This window comes from Antedon bifida, chromosome 2 (genome assembly GCF_963402885.1).
Source record: "Antedon bifida chromosome 2, ecAntBifi1.1, whole genome shotgun sequence".
NCBI classification, from domain to species: domain Eukaryota; kingdom Metazoa; phylum Echinodermata; class Crinoidea; order Comatulida; family Antedonidae; genus Antedon; species Antedon bifida.
This window is the reverse complement of record NC_136227.1, coordinates 13937863-13961890: the sequence shown is the minus strand read 5'-3', so window position 1 is coordinate 13961890 and position 24028 is coordinate 13937863. Positions and strand designations below refer to the sequence as shown.

At 31.2% G+C, this 24028-nt stretch overlaps 1 protein-coding gene across 1 annotated transcript in view; it reads left to right on the top strand.

The window, feature by feature from the left end:
• LOC144835058 (uncharacterized) overlaps positions 1–24028 on the top strand; it is a 138965-nt gene that overhangs the window by 87287 nt on the left and 27650 nt on the right. The window contains exons 5-6 of the mRNA XM_078690075.1: positions 5818–5916; positions 20523–20621. Coding sequence (XP_078546201.1) covers positions 5818–5916; positions 20523–20621 — 198 coding nt within the window. The remainder of the gene's footprint in view (positions 1–5817; positions 5917–20522; positions 20622–24028) is intronic.

The following is a 24028-nucleotide window of genomic DNA, read 5'->3' as shown; positions in this document are numbered from 1 at the left end:
CATGGATGGACATTAAGTCCCATAATGGAAATATAATGGGTGACACTGTGGGTTCATATAGACAGGCGGGGCCCATGGAATAAAGCTGCCTGTGCACTCTCGATCCTTAAGGAACACTTATGGATTTGCCAAAATTAACCCCCCAAAGGCCGGTCCTCCAGGGATGGACATTAAGCCCCATAATGGAAATATAAGGGGTGACAATGTGGGTTTATATAGACAGGCACCATGGAATAAAGCTGCCTGTGCACTCTCGATCCTTAAGGAACCGATTTGGATTTTGCCTAAAATGAAACAACAGCAGGTCATCTATTTAGACCCTTCTGTGTTTCTCTACTGTATGTTCAGTTCTACATTTGGCCCCTGTATCGGATCAATGCACTTGGCTACATAAGTTACTGTGTAAGAAATATATCAGGTAACTAAAACTGTAGGTTCCAATATTAAGCCATGGGAAAAGCCTGTCTGTGCACCCTCAATCCTTTTAAAAGGAACCCATATGGATTTGCCAAAATGAACCAAGGGTAACTTCTGAATTCTCTATGAACCGTACATTCCGTTGGAGATACATGGATACCTGATTGAAATTGCTCAAATGTTTCTGAAAGACATTGTACTGTATAGTAGTAGTATTCCCCTTCCACACCTCTTTGCATTAAATCCGCCCGATAGGCTCTTATGTACAGGATTTCAAAGCAATAATCACACTTGTATTTTTCAAGCAGTATAATCTATTAGATTGAATAAAAATATCTATTATAAACAATTTGCCGTTAGAAATCTCTATGCCATGTCGTTATTTAGATGAGAAAAACAGGTCAAAGGTTAAAATTACAGAAAAATAGTGTTTCAGTCACTTTTTGAAAAAAATGTTGCATTATGGCAAGTATAAACATATATATTGTGAACAATTTGATACCAAAATTGGCTCCTTACGACAAATATTTATTAATTTATGTTTTTATAACCTTATTCAATTATGTCAAAGGTTAATAACCACACTTCCGGTCATTTTCAAGCAATATCATCGGTTACACTGAATATAAATGTATATCTTGGGAACAATATGCTTCTATTTTTAATTCTCTCCGACCTGCCGTTACTTAGATATAGCAAAAAGAGGTCAAAGGTCAAAATTGCTAAAAATGGGGTTTCCGGTCAATTTTACAAAGAAAGTTCTGTTAGAGCTAATATATACATATACATTGTGAACAATTTGACACCAAAATTATCTCACTAGGTCCAGAATTTCCAGAGATATAGCATGTTTTTATATTGGTCAATTTTGAACTTTGACCCCTTATATCTCGAAAACGCTTCCTATCCTGATCGATTACCTTCCATATTCGTAATCTACGGAAAATTCTGGTCTAGAAAAGTTGGATGGCAATTTGTCCCCTTTCGGGTGGTGATATCCCCCCCTCCTGCCACCGGACTACATGGGTACTCTTTTAAATAGTTATTGATTACAGTGCCTTAAAATATTCTTTAAATAATAATTTTGTAAATTAATTTGACCAGGACCTTACCATGCCAATCCATATCAATACTTTGAGTTACAATTGTAGATAATATATTGATATTCATTTGTTATAGCTATACACTAGGCTTCATTATCTTAAGATTATTAGAGTAGCAGTATGATCATACTCACTGTTTATATTTTGTGTGGTGTAACGAGTACAGGGGTAGGCCTATAGCTACAGCAGTAGGTCATAATCACTGTTTATATTTTATGTGGTGTAGTAGGTACAGTGGTAGGGGTTCCTATACTACATCAGTATGATCATAATCACTGTTTATATTTTATGTGGTGTAGTAGGTACAGGGGTAGGCCTATAGCTACAGCAGTATGATCATAATCACTGTTTATATTTTATGTGGTGTAGTAGGTACAGGGGTAGGCCTATAGCTACAGCAGTAGGTCATAATCACTGTTTATATTTTATGTGGTGTAGTAGGTACAGGGGTAGGTCTATAGCTACAGCAGTATGATCAGGGTGCTGGTCAACCCGTACCCAAACCAACCCGTACCCATGCCAACTCGTACCCAACTTGGCTAACCCGTACCCAAATAATTGGTCAACTCGTACCCACTTTGGCTAACCCGTACCCAAACCAACCCGTACCCATGCCAACTCGTATCTAAATATTTGGCTTACTCGTACCCAAGTGTTTGGCTTACTCGTACCCATTATTTGGCTTACTCGAACCCATTATTTGGCTTACACGTACCCATTTTTGGCTTAAACATACCGATTATTTGGCCTACTCGTACCCAATTTGAATAATTACTTGTAATGATTTGATCGGCGCAAAACTAGTGGTATGCTTTTCCCGTATGAATATTTTTATATTTAAATTGTTTTTTTATTTTACAGGTCTCGGTGAAATGTGTGCTAATAAAAAAATTAATGACCATTGATTTGATTGTAGACTTCGTTTAATTAGACATATATTTGTTAACATTTATTTAAATGTAGTATTATAGTTTTATAAACGTATGTTTTATGTGTCTTTTTTATTTACGTAAGAGAACATTAATTAATAAAAAAAGTATTTTAACTATTGTATAGTTAGTATTACAATTCAAGCCCAGGTAAAGTACCAACAACGTATAATTTTATACTTATCAATTTTTATTCTTTTATTTTATTCTAATTATCTTCCCTGATTACATTCGATCAAGTAATTATTATTTCTATTGTATTGGTATATTTAAAATTGGTTGAATTAACAACGCCCTGTTTTAAGCAAAAAGCCTGCAGGGCTATGGGGTCGAATTACTCGTAGATTTCGTGTTACGTGTTTTTGCTGACCGGGATTAACCCTTTATTATAAAAAACACGCATTTATAGGGCCGGCGTCAAAGAGACGACTCAGTAATGACGTATGATCGTTTTCCATATATTTTATTTATTAATAATTCAGTGAAATGATCATATTATACACGTACTGTCGTACTGTATAAGGCAATTATTAAACATTTTGGCAGATTTTCTTCTATAACAGCTACGTACGTGTTTTTGCTGAATGGGGATTCCTCTTTAATAGTAAAAAAAAAACGCATTTGTACGGGTCCATTTCGTAGTGTGTCCAAAAATAGACAACGCAATGTGGCGTATGATCGTTTTCTATTTATTTTTTTTCTTAAATAATTCAGTAAAATTATCTGTTTGTTTACGGTAATTAAACATTTTTGGTAGATGTTTCCTCAATAACTTACAGCTGACGAGGGATTCCCTTTTTTAAAAAAAAATACGCATTCTATAATGTGTCAAATAAGACAAATGAATGAACTACGATCGTTTTTCCATGGCAACGGATGTCGTCTTATTTACTAAAATAATATAAACGTTCTGAAGGCCTACCTACACGTGTCTGAGTACTTACGTATCTGTCAGCGATAAGATGATTTTTTTTAAGTTTATAGTATTTATTTTGGTTTTTAGTCATAATAATACAGTAATAATCATTATAAAATGAAAACGTAATAACAGCAAATATCGTCGTTTGTAATTAAATGTTAAATTATTGGGAGGTTACCTTTTATTATTACTCTCACATCCGTCATTGTATACTAGATAAACGGCAATAATCCAATCTACTACTAAGATGCTCATAGCAGCAATGAGGCTGGTATCCACTTAAATAGTTTCGTGATTTTAAAATACTAGTGACTACTTAAAAATGTATTAAATATTTTCGAAATGTTAAAACAGTTTAATATTTTCCAAAACTTGCAAAACAAAACAACAAAAACCATTCGTTTTAAAACGATTTTCAAAAAGCACATTACTTCATTATCTGTAAAATAAAATGAAAATACAAATTATGTATCAAAGATATTCATGTTTACGTTTTCATCATCACAGTGGGTATTTCAATGTCCGTGTACTACTATTCGTAGAAAATAATAGATTAATAACTCATAAATGAAAAAAAAAATAGAATGCAGCACAGCCGACCACTGACATCTTCCACAGAGCCATATAAAACAGCGCCCTCAAGTATTAACTTGACCAAATACGACGTACGCAAATACGATGAAAGCTGTGCTTTTTTCGTACGAGTCTGTACATATTATACTTTTTAGGTCAATAGTTTTTGCCATTATAATATCGAACTTATGATTGGTATCTAAAAATTTAATAAAACTGGGTTTAAATGTAATATAAATATACTTTAAATAGCATTAAACTTGGGTACGGGCCAGCCAATGATGGGTACGGGTCAGCCAATGCTGGGTACGGGTCAGCCAAAATTTTGGGTACGAGTAAGCCAAAATTTGGGTACGAGTTGGCATGGGTACGGGTTGACCTGTATTCGTATGATCATACTCACTGTTTATATTTTGTGTGGTGTAGTACGTACAAGAGTAGGCCTATAGCTACAGCAGTAGGTCATAATCACTGTTTATATTTTATGTGGTGTAGTAGGTACAGTGGTAGGGGTTCCTATACTACAGCAGTATGGTCATAATCACTTATAGGGCTGGAAATCATTCAAATATACACACTGTTTATATTTTGTGGTGCAGTGGGTACAGTAGTATGGCTGCATCAGTATGATCATACTCACATAGAGCTGAAAATTAAAAGTATGGTAGTATATGTGACCTGCTTTTAGTCTGGTGACAAAGTTATTGAACTTGATTCTTCATTATGGTAACATTTAAATATTTGAATTAATACTAAAGATTTCTTAAAACAATAATTGTATTGCAAATGAAAAGATGCTGATTTTTCTAAATGTCAGGCCTTCTATCTGATGGTTTGTACCCTATATATAATGGTTTGGCAACTTTTTCAATTTCATTTTCTTGATACAACTAATTTTAACATTGCTCTTCTAGTTCCTTTTTAATTTTATCTGAATTGTTCACATTCCTCAAATGCATCATGTTCAAAGGAGACTTTAATACAATCTAACCATAACATCTTTATTATAGGCCTAATAGAGAGTTTGTTTATAATTATACATTTTTCCCATTGCATGCATCTATACATACAGGGTATCAAAATGACCCAATTGTACTAGGAATGTTATATGTAGTTTCAACATTATCCAACATCTTTGATCCAATATTGTGGTCAATGGGGTTGTAGTGAATATATAGAGTCGGTTCCGAGCGTATGCGTTCTCTGGCGTATTTAAATCCATGCGACGTACACTGACACTGAATGATTTCTCATACAAAAAGTATACCGTATTCAACTAAAACTTTTATTTCTTGTAACTCAGTATTAATACAACTTTCTACCAGTCTAGATCTTTCTTCTCTATACTCTATACGTCTATCTACTATGATCTTATTTTCTCTTCTCCCCTAATATCTATAACATTTTACTACTTATACTGAACATGCAAATTACCTTTTCCCTCCAAAGTTTCCCACCAAAATTATATGATTTTTGATTGGCTAATAAATTTAGCAGACCTAGTCTAAGACATTCTTTATCTAACCACAGGAACTGAGAAACATAATATTATGACAGGGGTGGAAATTCACCACTTTTTGTATGTTTGTCTGTTTTTTGTTATTGCATGCATCCATACATATGGTGAATAAAAATGGCCACAATTAGGGAGAGCATGGGGTATTAATGAGGTATCAAACTTTACTTGATTGCAATTGTACTGTGTTTTAAACTATAATTGAAACTTGCCCTTGGGCAAGTACACTTACTAGTTTGAGATATACTTTTATTCAACTGTGATATATTATTGTTAAAAGATTCTTGTTGTTTTGTTTTGTTTTTATTAACAAAAATATGTGCATTTTTCTAACATATATATTTTTTAAATGTTAAATAGGATGGCGAGACAGCATTGCATTTGGCTGCAGAAATTGGTCACGTCGATGTCTGCCAAACATTGGTAGACATGGCAGCAGCAGTGGACCAACAAAATAATGTAAGTCATAAATTAATTTTTGTAATCGCATTCATGATCAGAATCCTAAATTTTGTACTTATTAATTTTAGATTAAAATGCTTGTTCCTGAAACAGAATTGCACAAAATGCATTCCTAAAGAATGTAATTATTTTATTACGGTATAGAGGCTACTTGAATAATACCTTCATATTTTTTCTTATTTTCGGCAGTAACACCTATTAAGAAATAATCTTTTGGTTCACATAAATTTACTTACTGTCAATCGATAGTATTATCAGCATTCATGATACTGTGTCTATGAATGATGGGGTTGGGGTAAAGATATCAACATGACTTTTTTTATAAATTTGTTAAATTATTAAATCTGACTTGTGCATTTATGTACAGGATAGCACCATTTTAGTATTTGAATTGTACACATTTTTTGGTCTTATGTAGTAGGTTGCACTGCATTTCTGCAGGCATAATGCATATTTTTCTTGACTTTTTACATGATATCAACTATAACATTTCTATTTAGTATTTGAATTGTAGGTTATTTGGTCATTGATAAGGCAAAGTATTTCTTGTAGTAGTAGGTTGCACTGCATGTTTTTTGTTTCTTTCATATGAAATATTAAATCCATTACTGTAGTAGTACATTGTTTACAATATACAAATGTCCACTCACTCACTCCTATATATAGGAGATATGGAAAACCAATTCACGGTTTGTTACTTGGAGTTGTGTTATGATGATTAAAATTAGCAGAGGTTTACTTTTTACATCTCATAGTAGTTGATGAATCAAGTCAATACAATGACATCGTCATGACAGAATCCAATATGGCCTGCAATTTGGCAGGAAAAAAACAATTGTTTTTCAAAATGCATTTTTTTGTCCATACAATATACAATACAATGTACAATACAATGTACAATAGGCCTACTATCTTAAAACAAAACAGTAATTTGCTTGCTTTAAATTGATCGGTTATAAAATGCTACAAGAAATTATTGATAACAACAAGGCAGAAGATTGCACACACATGTTTAATAATACCTACAAACCATCAAGAAAGGACATGGAAACGATTAAGACCTCAATTGGTTTAAAGAAAAACAAAGATATTATTATAATTAGAACGAATAAAGGCGCCAAAGTTAACATTATGATTATCGAGCAATGTACAGAATTATTGACGACTCAACAAAATTTACAAAACTCCATGTATTAGACTCTAGAATCAAAAGAGAGGGATCTTTACAACAATTCTTACGAAACTAGTACAAAACAGGCGAGTTAGATGAAGCGACCTAAAAAGATATCTACCCAAAATGTTCGCACCCGCAAGATTATTATGGTTTACCAAAACTCACAAGTGGACTTTGACAGTGATGGATCACCAAAAACAAGACCAATCATCTCTTGAATAGGAACATTTAACTATAATAACAAAGCATTTAAGCAAATTAATTCAACCACTCATTTCGTTTACAATGATAATGCATATTATCAACAAATCTATGGTATAAGTATGGGTTCGCCACTAGCACTAATATTATCTAATTTATTCATTCCTTTTGATCGTCTATCTAAAGACAAGGATTCAAGAACATATGGGTAGGGATAAAAATTCACATAAATACAAACATATTATCAACAATAGGAATTGCCTAGATCAATGCAGCAAAGAAAATTTCAAAATTATCGACACACAATCAAGGACTTACGAAAGTTGAAAAAGATCTCGAAAAAATCCGTAAAAGCAGCAGCTGATACTTAACAAACATATATATTTTGAATAATTTGACACCAAATACAGCTGTCTACGACAAGCGGTTACTAGTATTTAAAAAAAACATCAAATTTTTAACCTTTGCGATAGTCCGATTTGTGTATTTTAAAAAATATTTTCATATTTTGCTGACTACAATTATTCACATGGGATTGCCATGACATGTCGACTAAGACGTTGTGATCAATTAGGTTGAAAATCTTTTTATAATCAAGCAGCATGACACGGCTCTCCATATTATTAGCAGTGTCTTCAAACCATTTGTTCAATAATGAAACTTAAGAGCATTGATTGTTAATACACCTTTGGTGCATCCGAATTGCTTTCGGTTTTATTTTGGTTCTACTTTACAGTAGGTGAAATAATGAATGAATCTGTAACATGGCTTTCATGACCATAGTGACACACAGGATTGAGATCTTCAAACACAGACACAGGTTTATACACTCATACATTCAATTCCTGCTTGTCACCTTTGCAGAAGTTATTGCCGATATTTGTAAACGATGAGTGAGCACCATCAAGGTTGATAGGTGTTTGGTACGACGTCACTATGGAACACTTGTCACTTTGGAAAAGCTGATCAACATTTCTGGGGTAGAAATTGCAAAGAGATTTAGCCTATACAGTTAACTTTATTACGATAGTGGAAGTATTCAGACAGTTTCCCTTTGCTTAATAAACATTAACGTATGAATCATGTGTTTGAAGTAGCTGGCCTAAGGAATAACCCATGGTCCTTATTCGCAAATAGAATTGGTAAACATTTGGACTTTCTTTTTAGTAATTCTATCAGACAATAAAGCATCATCCATGTACATAACAAGTGGAATATTCACTCGGATTTGTATTGTAACTTATTAGCATGATGCATGATACTTTATAAGAAATGGCACAATTATACAGCCAAATAGGTCCCCTAATCACTAACACAATAATATCACAGCTTTGCTTTTGCTTGTTGTTATCTGCAGACAATTGGCTTGTCCTATAACTGTTTTTTAATCCAAAAATGCATCTTGTATCATAATAACTTACCTTCATTTGGCCTTCTTTTTTACAGTATGCACATTTGAATTTATTTAAAATTCGATATCAAAATAAACAAACATTTTGTTCACGTAATTCTTGGAATTTCTCACCATTTTAAAAAAATGGCTGAAGTTGAGCGAGAAAACATGCGCTCGACACAGTACCGTCTCTTGGAAGCTTGAGTAATGGCCAGTATTGAACACATGGAATTTGATTTCGCGATTTGAATAAAATAAATTTAATTAATCACAAACTGTAAAAATTGATATCAAAATACAAAGCATTGTTCATGTAAGCCGGGGATGTTGTTGTGGTGGAGAATCCCCAGGATTACGTGAACAAAATATTTGTATATTTGATACCAATTTTTAAATAAATAAATAAAATTAGTTTTATTTATATCGCGATCATAATGTATGTACTGCAGTCATACAGTCAACTACCAAACAGAATATACAGTCTCAAACGGCCAGCTTCCAACCAGCCTTTCTCAAGTGCGTTTCAGCGGATTGCCATATAACACGTTTGGATGTGTTTCTGTCGTTTTGAATAATTTATAAATTGTGCCTTAATCATTTAACGTTGTTTCATATTGATTCTTGAATTTATTTAATTTAGTAAGCAATATCTATGTTTCTCTTTTTTGATAAACAAGTGCAATAAACTACTTATTAATTAGACAACCTGTGACTGTTTGAGCCTACAGACTGAGTGCATCGGACAGTCAAACTGGCAATTTAAAAAAGCGATTACTAAATTTAAGGCAATACTGTATGGCAGGCTACATCGAACTATTTGGGTCGTCGGAGATGGTTTTTGTTTTAATAGAGGCATTGCTATTGAAGTTGCTACTAAATAATATAGTGTAGTATTATAGACTGAACGACTAATTACTACTTGAACCTAAAATGTTGCTCTTCTTCCTTTTTAGCTTACATACATTTTGCCATTTTGGTGCTTAATATCAGGTGAATGATGGCACCACCTGCAGTTGATTAAATGTATCAGTTAAATGTTCTTGATTTTTAATTTCCAGGGGCATAGACCTATAATCTTTGATAAAACCTTATAGGTGTATTATTTATTCTACTGAACTGAAGTATCTTAACCCCCATCTATCTTGTCTAGTTTGTTAAAACTCCTCTCAAAATGAATTCACAAGGTTCTTCTAGATAGGTTAGTCATCACAACAACATTGTAATCATGATTGTCACACATGTAAAATTAGTATAATTGCAGTATGCCTGTATTCACCGTGTGGATCATTAAGTTCATTCAGCTACTTACTGCTAAAATACAGAACTCATTTCTATTGTACAATTCAAGGAAAGTAGATCTACACAGTTTGTAACATTCTAATCCATTGCGTCTTGAGAAAATTAGACTTTTATACCCAATTTATAACCGCCTCATGTCATATTATTGTGTACAGCAAATGCATACGAAGCGTGACTGAAATTACGAGATGCCGTTACCGCCAGTTGAATAATACAATAACAAAGCTATAAAACCTACGACATTAACAGTTTATACAATAATTTAAGTATAGTTTACAATAAATTATATAATAAAATACATAACATATAAAGAAAACCAAAGTATAAACTAAAATATTTACAGATATGTTTAAAAATGTTCAAATACAATATTCCATATAATAAAGTGCGCCCTCACCCGTCATATTTTTATCGAACAATTTTAACTGTACCTCAATGAATTAAATATAAGATTATAATACGAAACCTGATGCGGTTTGTTAGTTTATTGCCTCTTTTTTTTAAACGCAAGTGGCAGAATATACTTTTCTAATTTATTTCTAATTTTTATCATGGAAAATAGGGATTTTATATATTTAAACACATTACAACCTCTAGTATACCATCATGATGGATTATCTGCATATTGAATATCTGCTAACACGTAATGATCTCCTAGTTATCTGGTTTTATTCGGGACATTCTCTTTTTTTTTACTGCATTACTTGCGTGAATATCACAATGCATCGCATATTTTGAACTGTCATTCACAATTATAATCAATGTTAATTAGAGTAAGAATCATTTAAATGACAATCCATTTCGCGTATACGATATATAAAGATGAAATGAATAAAGTCGTCTGAAATATTTTCTCATTTTTGTTAAATTTTCTTTGAATTGTCTATTGACATCCATATCGTATAATGTGTGAGACAATTTCGTGTTTTAGAAAATGTAATCCTCCTCCGAAGATTTTTTATATAAAGTTAGATGATGACTATCGGGACACAAAACTGATTTTCTCTGAAAGATATATTGTCTTCCTGAATAAATAATTCTTAAACAGTTCTTTGTTGAGTAAGTCATTTTAAAGTAATTTGAAGCAAAAAATAGTCAAATTGGCTGCCAGTCAATGGGGTTTAGTAGGCGTGTGCAACGTGACTCTACAGCTAACTATGTCGGTCGGTCAGATGGTCAGTCGGTCGGTTGGTAAACACTAACTCAAATTTTAGCACGCAACTGCAGCCATGTATATGGCCTTGTTAAATATTGTTTAAATCAATCTTTTCTTCTGACCAAAATAAACAGTCGTACTCGAATAACGAAAAATATTTGAAAATGCATATAAAACTTTTGTTCTGGGCTTTACTTTCTCGTCCCAAATGAGAACTTTCAGGTCGTGGAGGTGAACCGATCATTTATGAGATGCTTTTTTGTATAAAATGTCTAATGATAATTATCATTGTAGGACTACTCTCCACCAAAAAACTTTATATTAGAATGTCACGTCACGTCTTATAAAAAGGAGAATTGGGTAATAGGTCGTGTTGTCGCGAATCTTACATCACACTTTTATGTGAATGGAAAAACGGGAAAAAACTTTAGAATACCCAACATTTTGGGAGATGACTTCGAATTTAAAGAATCTTCATGGATGACGTTTATTGGCTCATAAACTTCACACATCGGTACGATGTGGAGGCCAGATGGATTCAGAGAGGATCAAACCGGCTCCTCCTCCCCATTGGCAGTGGGGGAAGCGGTGGGTGGTGGTGGATGAAAGGGAAAAATGAAAAATGTTGATAAGATTCAGATGAATTAAATGATGATTTAATTTCAAGCTGTTGCACAGAATTCTAGCATGTAGTGTAAAGCTGAAATTACGGAAGATAGTGGAAACTGACCTATGCAAAAAAGGTAAAACTGAAATAGAAAATGAAAAAAATATGATATTTCTTTGTAAAACAATCCAACCAGTCTGGAGAAAGTTTGATTTAATGATTGTAACGTGTTTCCTGCAAACGAAACATGCCGTCAATTTTCCAGTTGGATATAAAACATTGTTACAGGGAATACTAACAGCAAACTCATAAATGAACTTATTTCTATTTTCTATTTTTGTATTAATAAGTCATGTTTTACCTATAATAATTTATTAAAGGAAGAAAATGTTTCACAAACAATATGCAACGTATACAAAACGGAACTTTCCAATTTAATCAAATATGAAAACGCATGTAACTTTGTCAAAGCTGAACAAAAATGGGCTAACGTAAAAGAAAAACTGTTAGACTTTTGATAGTTATAAACATATATCTATGCTCCTCCGTAATACGACGAGGATGAAAAAGATTTGCTATCCAATTGAAGTTGAAAAATACCATAAAAACCCCAGTGGTCTAAAGGTTAAGAAAAATCTGCATATCAAGCAAACTGTTGCGGTTTCGAAGTTTTACATCCGGGTATGAAGCGTCTCACATACACACAGAGCCAAAATACTATTTTGGACTTGCACAGTGTATGGACTCTAACCTTAGGGTTTTCATTAAATAGATCATTCCATGCTATCCATTCTAAATACCTTATTTTTCAAACTTTTGCATTCTTCTTACTCATCTCATTCATTTTTGTCTTGGTGAAAAGGGAGGGTATTTTATATTCCTCCCCTGAGTTTATAGCCTCTCTACCCGAACACAAACACGAGCTTTATAGAATAATGACAACTGTCAAACGTTTTTAATCAAATTTTATCGTCTTTTATTGGCATTTTGTTAATTATTTTATATATTTAAATTACTTTTTTTAAAATGTAAAATAACGAATGCAATGTTTTTATTACTTTTAACATTGTTACATTTAAACGAAAGGAAAAAATATGCTTAAAAAATATAATATTTATAACAGAGTATGATAATAAAAGTGGGACGAACTCACAAAAGACCAAAAAAAAAAAAAAGATTCAGATGAATCCCAAACCAGCCCTTTTGATACGCTCTTAATTTTTGGAAAGTGAAAGTACTACAGGTATCATCTTTCATATACGCGAAATGGATTATCATTAAATGATTGGTTCTTACTCTAATTAAGATTATAATCGCGAATGATAGTTCAAAATATGCAATGTATTGTGATATCCACGCAAGTAATGCTGTGAAAAAAAACTAGGAGATCATTAAGCATCCGATATAGTGCACTATAAAGTATAAATAATCCATCATGATAATAGGTATATTAGAGGCTGTAATGTGTTTAAATATATAAAATCCCTTTTTTCCATTATAAAAAATAGATATAAATTTGTAAAAATATAATATTCTGCCTCTTTCGTAAAAAAACAAAATAACAAACCGCATAAACTCAAATTTGGCCATTGCCATGGAAATACATGTGTGAAATAAAAAATACTTCATATTTGATTTCTCTCAACACATATATAACCATGTGCAAAATTTGAAAGAAATCCATTTTTTGAGTCTGCCACTATTTTTGATATTTCTTTGATTCTTACAGACAATGGCTCTTAATTAGTGTAGGTTTTATAGCTTTGTTATTGTATTTTTCAACGGGCGCTAATGGCGTCTCGCAATTTCTAGTTACTGTATATTTTAAATGATTATTGTTGGCCGTTTTTGGCTATACTAAATTACAATAATTACCATTTATTGTCTTTATGCTTCCTGTTTGTTTGTTTTTTTGTTTGTGTGTGTTTTGTTCTGTCTTTTTGTTCTTTTTGTTTTCATTACACACAATTTTTTACATTTATTGTACTTGGCTTGCCTACCACAAGTGTCAATTTGGAGTAATCCAATTGATGTATAACTTCTAGGGCTTTAGCCTCTTCTTTTTAGCATTTTTTTTAAATTTGATAAAAATTTTTTTTTTTAAGCAGAAGTATATTTATTATTTATTTCAATTATTTATTTTTGTCAAATGTTAACGTTTTATTTTAAAGAAGAAGTAATAAATGTTACTTGAAATGAAATGAATTTATAAATTACTATAAACTATTAAGAAAACAAATCAAATAGTTTATTCATATCAACGATATTGCAGAATTATTTTACAACTCTTTATAGAGTATGAAAAAAAATATTTACATGTATGTGTTATTATTAACTTCTTTAAATTGTATTAATCTATTAATACATTTTTCCTGTTGTAATCTTTTGTGGTCATTTTTAGATTTTATTTTGCATATGTTTTATGCACACATTATGTTTATGAACAAGCTCTATTACAAAAATGATTTTATTATTATTTTTATATTATAACTTATATTATCAAGGTTCTATCTTTTATTTTTAAATGAATCCCAAAAGTTTGAGACGTGTCAGTCTGTAATAGTGTAAAAGCTGTGGACAGAGATAAAATCCTTTTTTTTGTAGTATAAATAAAGCATAGCCTCCTGAGCTCCATTTTATTCTTTCAAAGTTAAAATAATATATATACTAAAAGGAAAATAATATGTGTTACTAAGTCACATATCCATGGTGATTGTGATGACAGGCCCCGACTCTATACTATACATGATATTACGATACCATCTGAATTAAATATTCAGCCAGTGTGCAAAACATTCTGAATACTATTTAAGTTGATTATCAATGACTTAAACAATTTAGCATTCCTATAATGCTAACACCTTTTTAATGTTTATATTATATAATGCTTTTTTTTTATATAGACATTATTATACATGGATAAAAAGGTTAAAGAATAAACGATAAAAGAAAGAAAAAGGGAGAATTATATTGGATAATAACAATGTAAACAGATTATAAAGATGTAATATTTAGAACAACAACAAATATTGCGGATTGAATTGTGTCTTGTTGTGAATGAATGATTTTTGGTCTTTATTTTGAATATTATATGGATAAAGATATACAACAATGACAAAAAAGGGAAGATTATATTTGACAACAATGATCAAATAGATTATGAAGATTGTAGATTTATGACAACTACTGTATTACATATTACTGATTAACTTGTATTAATCATGTCATTGAATGAATGAACAAAAGTGCTGGTTCAAGCCAGAAAAGAGAAAAAAAGACAGTGCTAGAACCCTGGTGCATTTAACATCATGTATAAGAGAATGACAAAGTGCATAAAGTATAAAACCATGAAAGAGTATAAGAGCATGATGTCAATACAGAGAAGAGATTAGTGGCTTTCTGTAGTTTGCAACGCCCTTTTCATTAATTGGGTATGTGTGTTAATAGAGCATTGTCAATAATTGAGCAGTATTTTTGTTCACTGGCGCTCCAGAACTAAGATTGTTTGACACCAATTACAACTTTCTGTGTCGAGTAGTTACGGAGATATGATATCTGTTAGATATTGGGTCAAAGGTCAATAGAGGTATTTCCGGCCATTTTCGGACAAAATGTTCTATTACATCAAATAGGAACATGTATATTCCGCACAATTTGACACCAAAATCAACTCTCTATGACCAGTGGTTGCCAAGATATCATAGTTTACTGTAACTGGCAGCCATTTTGAAAAAAGCGCCCTCACGCGAAAGTTCTCAGGTTACAGCCTGTTTACCCAATATATTTGGATTCCCCAGAAAAAACTGGTCTAGAAAAGTCATATGAGAATTTCTACCTCTCCGGGTGGCACCTACCTCATTCATAGCCTAGTCTACCACACTTTATTTCAAAAGATAACATTTATTAGCATAATTATTTTTTTTGTTAAATGGCTGCATAATTAGTTATCCACACCTTGGCGGATAACTCCATGTGATTGTATAAAATCATCATCAACTTTTTTTATCTGTATTATTCTTCTTTCATTCCACATTTCATAACTTCGTAAAGTATTTTTTTTAAACGTCAGAGTTGCGCAACATGACTTGCGAGCGATTTTATGAATTTAAATGATTTATCATAGATTAAAAACCAAACGTCATTTTGTATTGACACTTTTTTAATTTAAGTCATATCAAGAGTCAACTTTCTGTGGATTAAAAATGCCATGTTTCACACAAACTTACGCGCACAAGATTTTTTCTTACAACCAACACCTGCACTTGCTGTAACTAGTAATGCGTATTCTCAGTTTGTGAACTTAATTCTCTTGAATTTTTCATTATAAGCCTTAGAAGAATTGAAGAGTCAATTAAACCATATCAAATTTTATTTTAATGACTTACTGATTTTGATTTTAAATGCATTATGGCTACTCATACATGCTGATTGCATTGTTAACCCTCTTTCACATTGACTATTCTTTAAATTGTACAAGTTACTAAATGTTTTAGTTTACTTAATTCACTTCCCACAACCTTAATCAATAATCACCATGACAAATTACAATATAAATTTACCTCCTGGTTCATCCTGTTTTTCATCACTGTTTTCCTCCTTGTACTCTATTTGCACAAACGCTTTGCCTATTATATTATTCTTAATATCTAGTTGTTGTTTACGTAAGCATTCATTTTGAAAATTTCTGTAATTTCGTGCGGAAGTAATCATATTTATCTTAATTATTTATGTCCTGTTCATCCCACCAAAATCTGATGATGAAAACAGTTACCATGAAATTATTACTTATGTAGAAACAAGGCTATAATTCAGAGTTTTACAAAATTTTTGACATAATCAATTTTAACTGGCTGGAAACGTCTATTGAAATGTAGAAGAGCTAACTGACTCTTGGAATATGCTTTAATATTAGTTGATGCCATTCCAAAGGATTGGATAAGTTTAATTAAGAATCATAACAACAGTAGGGAGGTTTCGCAACCTTACGAATATGATAACGAAAAGGGATACGTCACACATTTGTGAAACTTTTGAGCTGATCCCCATTTCATATTTGTAAAGCGTATTCGTGTTGACGAATATCACCAGTCATATTCGTAACTACAAAACGAGTATAGTTTTTGATCTGTTTTGCACATTTTGCATTTGAATCAGGAATGATTCATGATTATAATATAATTATAGATTTATTGAAAGTAATTTACTAAAGTAATTTACTAAAATGTCAGGTCAATTTTGATAAATAGCAGTTTTAGTCCTCACTCGCTTTGATGTTACGCTAGGCCTAGGCAGCCAAAGCAACACGTACCTGCGCTTCGCTCAAATTTACCGCAGTCATATTTTGGACGGCGCCCTCAATATTTCGTTGCCATGCGAAACAGATTTTTACTGGCTTACGAAAACGAATACGTGTGCGTGACGTATCCGTTTTCGTTATCGTATTCGTAAGATTGCGAAACCTCCCTAATAATTTAATTCAAAAGCTATTACTACTCGGGTTTTAGACAAATGGAATGTTGCTCTCAACGCCCAAAACATAAATCTGATAAAGAAGGTGAAAAATGAAAAAATATACTAAATTATAAACCGTTACATAAATTGTTCCAACTAACTTACAGCTGTATGTGGAAATTGAAAAATAAAAATGAATATGATATTGTTATTGAAATGAAAAGCATATTTTCTTATATTGTATACATAACAAATTATGGACAAATATTGATAACATTTTTATAGGAATAGACAATAGCAGAAGTTCATTTAAAGAACCTCTTTAATGCAGGCTCAGATTGTCTACAGTATATAAGAATAGTATATTCTATTGCTGTTTTTGCAGGGTCCCTACCAAGGGTTACAGGTTCCAGGTTTTTAGTTGTTTTTAAAATTAATTAGTGTTCCATGACCTTCTCATCAAAATTAACGTCTCTCATTGTTGTGCTATGTCAACATAATGTCAATGACGGCGAAATGTCCCCAATAATGGGGATAGCTATGAAAAGAAGTAACAATTAAGTAACTTATTATATTATCAATTTAGCATTCCTATAATGCTAAGGACTTTTTAATTTGTATATTTTATCTTTTTTATATAATTATAGCTGTTTTTAATGTTTTATATACACATTATTATACATGAATAAAAAGGTTAAAGAATACACGAAAAAAGAAAGAAAAAGGGAGAATTACATTGGATAATAACAATTTAAACAGATTATAAAGATGCAATATTTAGAACAACAACACATATTGCGGATTGAATTGTGTCTTGTTGTTTAATGAATGATTTTTTTTATCTTTTTTTTCTATACCCATGGTTATTTTTAATATTATATTGATAAAGATATACAACAATTACGAAAAAAGGAAGATTATATTTGACAACAATGATCAAATATATTATGAAGATTGTAGATTTATGACAACTACTGTATTACTGATTAACTTATAAAATTGATAGTTATAACTGTAATAAAACTACAAATTCAAAACTTATCCATACCAAAACAGTCAATTCATGGTGATTGCACATTTATATTGGCAAGTTTCATCACATCTCATTTTTTAAACCAAATGTGAAATCAACAATTCTAATAGCTGCCAGTGACTTTGTCCTTGTCTATTCGGTCCTAATGACCAGTTAATTAAACAAATTGTCTTGTCCATTTATGTAAATTTATTTTGAAATAATTTTGGTAAATGGTGTTACTTCACTATTTTTCCATGTGTTTTTTAGATGGGGGTGAGGAAGATTTTCTTATCTTAGTAGGCAGACCATTTTCAATTATTTTAACAAAAATAAAACCAATATAATACAATTCTATTAAAAGAAAAATTGTTTATTGAAAAGTAGTGTTATTTGTGTCATACATTTAACACATGTCATCTCTAACTCTTATGAAAGGTATTTTGGGTTGCTTTCACAAGCAAACACTAACTTCCAATAGGCCAATAGGTACCTGTGAGTTTGTTCATATCAAGACTGGGGCTTATCTTAGCAAACCTAAAATAATTAGCTTTCTAAGATGCTTATTTTTTGTAGGCATTTGTAAGATTACAAAATAAAGTACATGCATACTTCTTCTTGGTTAACTGTACAACAACTAGGCCTACATATTCAAAACTTTTTTAGGCCTTACATACATTCAATTCATGGTGATTATTTAAAGTGTCTATATTTTAGTCGCGTGCAACGCGACTCTAACAGCTCACTATGTCGATTGGTCGGTAAACACTAACTCAAATTTGAACACGCGACTGCAGCCATGTATATATTGGCCTTGTTTTTATTATTATCTGTTCTGAACCATACACTATTAATTCTCCTTTAATCTCGGTGGCCTATAGGAGATAATATAAAGCCGAACGTGGCAGTGAAGGTGAATCTTATGGAAGTCCTGTACAAGTCGGGCTTATTCAACAAATTTAATATATAAGAAAATAACACAAATATTTAGTTTAAATGTAGATATATTTTTTAGATTAACTATATCGAGAATGACAATTGAAACAAAGTAATTTGTATACAAAGATCGTTTTAGAATACGTCACTCATGGTGATTACACTTTCTTGGCTCTTAAGTCCGCGGCGAAGAATTAATGGGCATTGTGGTGATATTGTCTGATTGGTTGATTTGTGTCTGCCATATTGGAGGGAAGCTCTCCAACAGATGGACATGTTTCAAATGCATTGGAGTTGACGATCTCTTAAATCTATGTGTACAGTATATTGTTAGGTATTTTATTTTATTCAATCAAAACCAACAGCGATAATTACCACCACTTACAGGTTTGAAACATAAAACAATACAGCATCAAGAATAAGTAACAATAAAATACAAATAATAAGTATAGATCAAGATGCCATAAACAATTTAAAAAGTGATGCTATAATAATAAACACTGAAAATGATATAGTGTGCAATTCGAGTGCATTATTTACGACGGATGGTGTATTTCAAAGGTTCAAGAAATATCCTTCAGTTCTCCAGTATAAGTTTGCTTTAAGTATATATAATACCTTGCCATTATATATTCCTTTAACAATCATAAATCATACAGATTAGATAATGCATTTAATAATTTTCTATCAATTTGAATAAACTAGGAAATATCCTTCATTTTTTTCAGTACAATTAACTCTTCAATCATAAATCATACAGAGATAATGCATAATATTTTCTCGTATTTGTATAATTTTCGAATTTGAATAAAATAGGTGTTTTGTTAGTCAATACTGTATTCCAATTTAGGAACAGCTTAATCACAAAATAATGAGATCATTGTGCACTTTTTAATATTAATAATTCATTATACGATGTAATGATACTTTAACACTTCTTTATTGTATCTTGAACTTTGTTATTATCATTGATACAATAATACATGAATCAGGTGTCAAGTGTCAACAATTATAGAGCATTCATATTAACAGTTAATGTTGACTGATATGGTTTTACTGTACCTTTCATCTCATCTTGAAAATTAAAAAAGTAAATAAAAATTAATCAAATATTAAAAATAATACAAATATAAATAAAGCTGATATTGATGATATTGATTGCAATTTGCCTAATGAGGTTTGATGATTAAAATGAGAACTCAGCAGGGTGAATTTTCAATACAAGATGTAGGCCTACTGTAAGTAATAATAACCTGTCATTCTTTTAAAATACAAAATAAATTGGCAAATTGATGGTAAATACCACTTAAAAGAGTTTATATGAAAGTATTTGTATGAAAAATTTGAATTATCATATGCATTTATTATTTTTAGAATGGAAACACACCTCTGATTGAAGCTGCATATTATGGTTTTCAAGAAGTCTGCTTGGTCCTTCTCAATAAGGGAGCTGATGTAAATCAACAAGACAAGGTACTTTCACACATTGTATTTCAAACATTTTTAAATACATAGGTGGCCAGTACAATTAAATTAATAATTTATGTTTTGTCATTGATACTGGGATTGTAGGATAATTCAAAATTAGTACTAGTTCAAAATCTAGACTATTAGTATATTTAAATTTGTTTGAAAATGTATACCACAAATATTTTTTGACATGTGCACAACAAATAGTTTGTTTATTTTGCTTTGTTTCTCTATTTTGTAAAGAAATTAATCAGAGCCTTATCATTAAAAGTTTACATTATTTATATATGCAGTATGTTTATTTACATATTTCTTGGTAGCAGAACTGAAGCTCACCTTATTCTGTCATATTTCCTCACAGTGGTTTGAATTCAGTACATTGCATTTCATGTGCCATTTCTAATGCCTTACTGTACTGTATATTTTTCCCCCTTGACCATAACACATTTTAAAACTCAATTTAAAAAAAACAATTCTTCTTTTCTATTGTTTGTGACAGATTCTACTATGTCTTGTCACTCAATAAATATTATTTAACACCAAAAACGTACATTGTCTCTATACTTACCTATATTTCCCGATGACTTTACTTTTACCTGGAAAGACTAATTACCAAAAAAAAGGTGAAAATCATTGTGTAGTTAAATGTGAATAAATGAGGGCACAATTATTGTTATTATTTTGGAGGCATTTCATGCATGGATTACCACAATGCTTTCTTATTTATGTTATAATTTAAGAATCAGTTTTTAAAAATGATTTGATAATAAATATCTGCTATTTAATTAATTAATGTATGTTTAACATCAAAAAACAAAAATGAAATTAATTTTAAATAGGCCATGTAGTTTTTCTTGGTCAGAATAGCATGTAGCTTGTTAGGTTGAGTTAATTCATGGAGGTTTGCGCAGGTTTTTGGGGTTTGTGCAATTTAGCAATACCCCTGTGTTATTGATCTTGATCATCAAGTTAGTGAGGGGTGTAATATATTCCTGTCAGTCTGGATGGCAATATACTATATGGTGACAAAAATAATAATACATAGCCATGTCCTTTTAGTTTTTATGTAGACAATATTATTTGCATACAAACCAGCAGCCACGTCCAGACATGAGGCACTTTTGTGCTACATGACAGGTAAAAGGCCACGCCAGAGAGGGCGCAATATTTTTACTGGTTCCCAGTGAATTGGAACCGTTTGCGAATGGGTTCATAATAACACTGGCGGCTAGGCTAGGTTTCTCAAAGGTAGGACCCCTTTTAGCAATGGGCTTAGTATCCAGTGTAGCTAAAATCCCCGCTAAAACTGTGCGATAAATCGTGACATTTTGATGCTGGACATAGCTACTAATTTCACCCCATCATTTCCCATACTTGTGTTACCAAGTCCTCGGTAATATACCTCATAAATTCTGCACCTCCCCTTATGGAAATATTTAACAATGACCCCCTGTCTGTTTCAGCCATAATATTAACAAATTGCCGTGTTTACTTGATTTAATTGGAGTTTTATGCTGACGCGTTTCACAGTAATAACATTTTCCTGGTATTTTATATTCAGAAGCAGTTGTTGTCACTACATGTCAATTCACACTGACTCACAAAATGTTTTTGGGGTTGCAAAATTAAAGCAATTTTAACAGATGATGATATGTTTTATTCCGTGTTTTGAGGACATGCAGCAAAAACTGGATATGAAGCAACAAACAAAAATTTATATAAAAATATCTTACACAAAGAATGAATATGTTCACATTAAAAAAAAACGTATAGTTCCTGTTGTACACACGTATTAACTAACTGTAAAAAACTAGCTCTAAAAATTGAGTTAGGCCTGATACATTCACTTTGATGATTGGCCATTGTATTGGTCTAAGTTTCAAAATTACTTCACAAGCTTTGTTCAATCTCATTTTAAAAATAATCTTGCAATCAACAATTCTGATAATTATTAGAACTGTGCATATACTGGACTTATACAAATGCACAGAGTAATTGTTTGTTTTTTATAATGGTCTACCGCCTACTGTCTCATGTAAAACTTCTAGGTTCCTTACTCCAAACATGACTTTGAGTTAACAACTCATAAACTATTATTTTTTTTATTGTTGAAAGAGAAATTGAACTTGTATGTATCACCTGGTTTCTCCTTACCGTATACATCCTTGAAACTCATCAAGATGCAAATACAATCACTCATAAAGTTATACAATTTATTGTAATACTTCCTATTATATTGTATACACATATCAATGTGCAAATGTTGCATGGCTCTTATCATCAGACCAGGTACATTGCACCTACTTTTATCTCATATTTTTTTCAAACTCATTGTCAACAGTTCTTAAACAAAATTGACTTCATTGTCTGTTTAAATATTTTGATTTTAATTATATAATTTTTGATATGAATTGATTTTTTGTAAAATAACATAATATTAAGTACGATCTAGTTTCCTTAATAAACCTTGTAGTTGAATGTCTCGTAAACATCCCATTATTCTTATAATTTTGTTATCAATATTTTGTTCAACCATCAATTCATTTGTAATATTGAAAAAAGCAAATTTTAATTTTTGGTTTAATTTAGTGATTGAAGCATGAAAGTATAAAATAGTGCTGTATGTAAATACAGTGTAATTTAAATGCTTTTGGTTAATATTTTAACTAATTTCATATAATTCAAATCATTTTCTTTGCATCTTTTATTCACCACTGATGTAATATATGTTATGTTATTAATGCAACTCTTAATAGGTCAAGGGTCAAATAATAAATATATTTTGCTATTGTATACTATTTATTTTCACAATGTGGCTAGAGCAAACTAACATTTAACAATGTTGTTACTGCCATATTTTACTTTAACGTATCTATATTGATGTTCTTTTATATTAGAAAGTAAGTTGCAGATTTAATTATAAACTCCTTGGTTGTTTAGAAAATTGTGCAATAACCACTATAAAAAGGTTCCATTTCCAGTTCACAGAGTATTTAAACATTTCATAAGTTAATTACATTTGTTTTAAACATGCTTAAATGTCAAAATAAAATAACTATTATTATCATGTTAATTATGTTTGCATGATGATGCACAATAACACTGATATGTCTAAATCATTCATGATTATTTTTGTTTATTTGAAATTGGAATTTGCACTATTGCAGTAATGTCTAGAAGAATAGAGAAAGAGTTAAAAACTAGAATTTAATTCGTCACTTTGACGAATTATAGGTGATCATTTTTATCATTTTAATGAAATTAAAACTTTTTAAACATGCACGTACGTTAACATACGATCGTAAAAAGTTGATGTATGCCATCCTATGACATGATGCATACGCTTATAGTACTGAGTTGTGCATGCCATATACAATATGTACAGTATATACTGTATATCTATATACAGT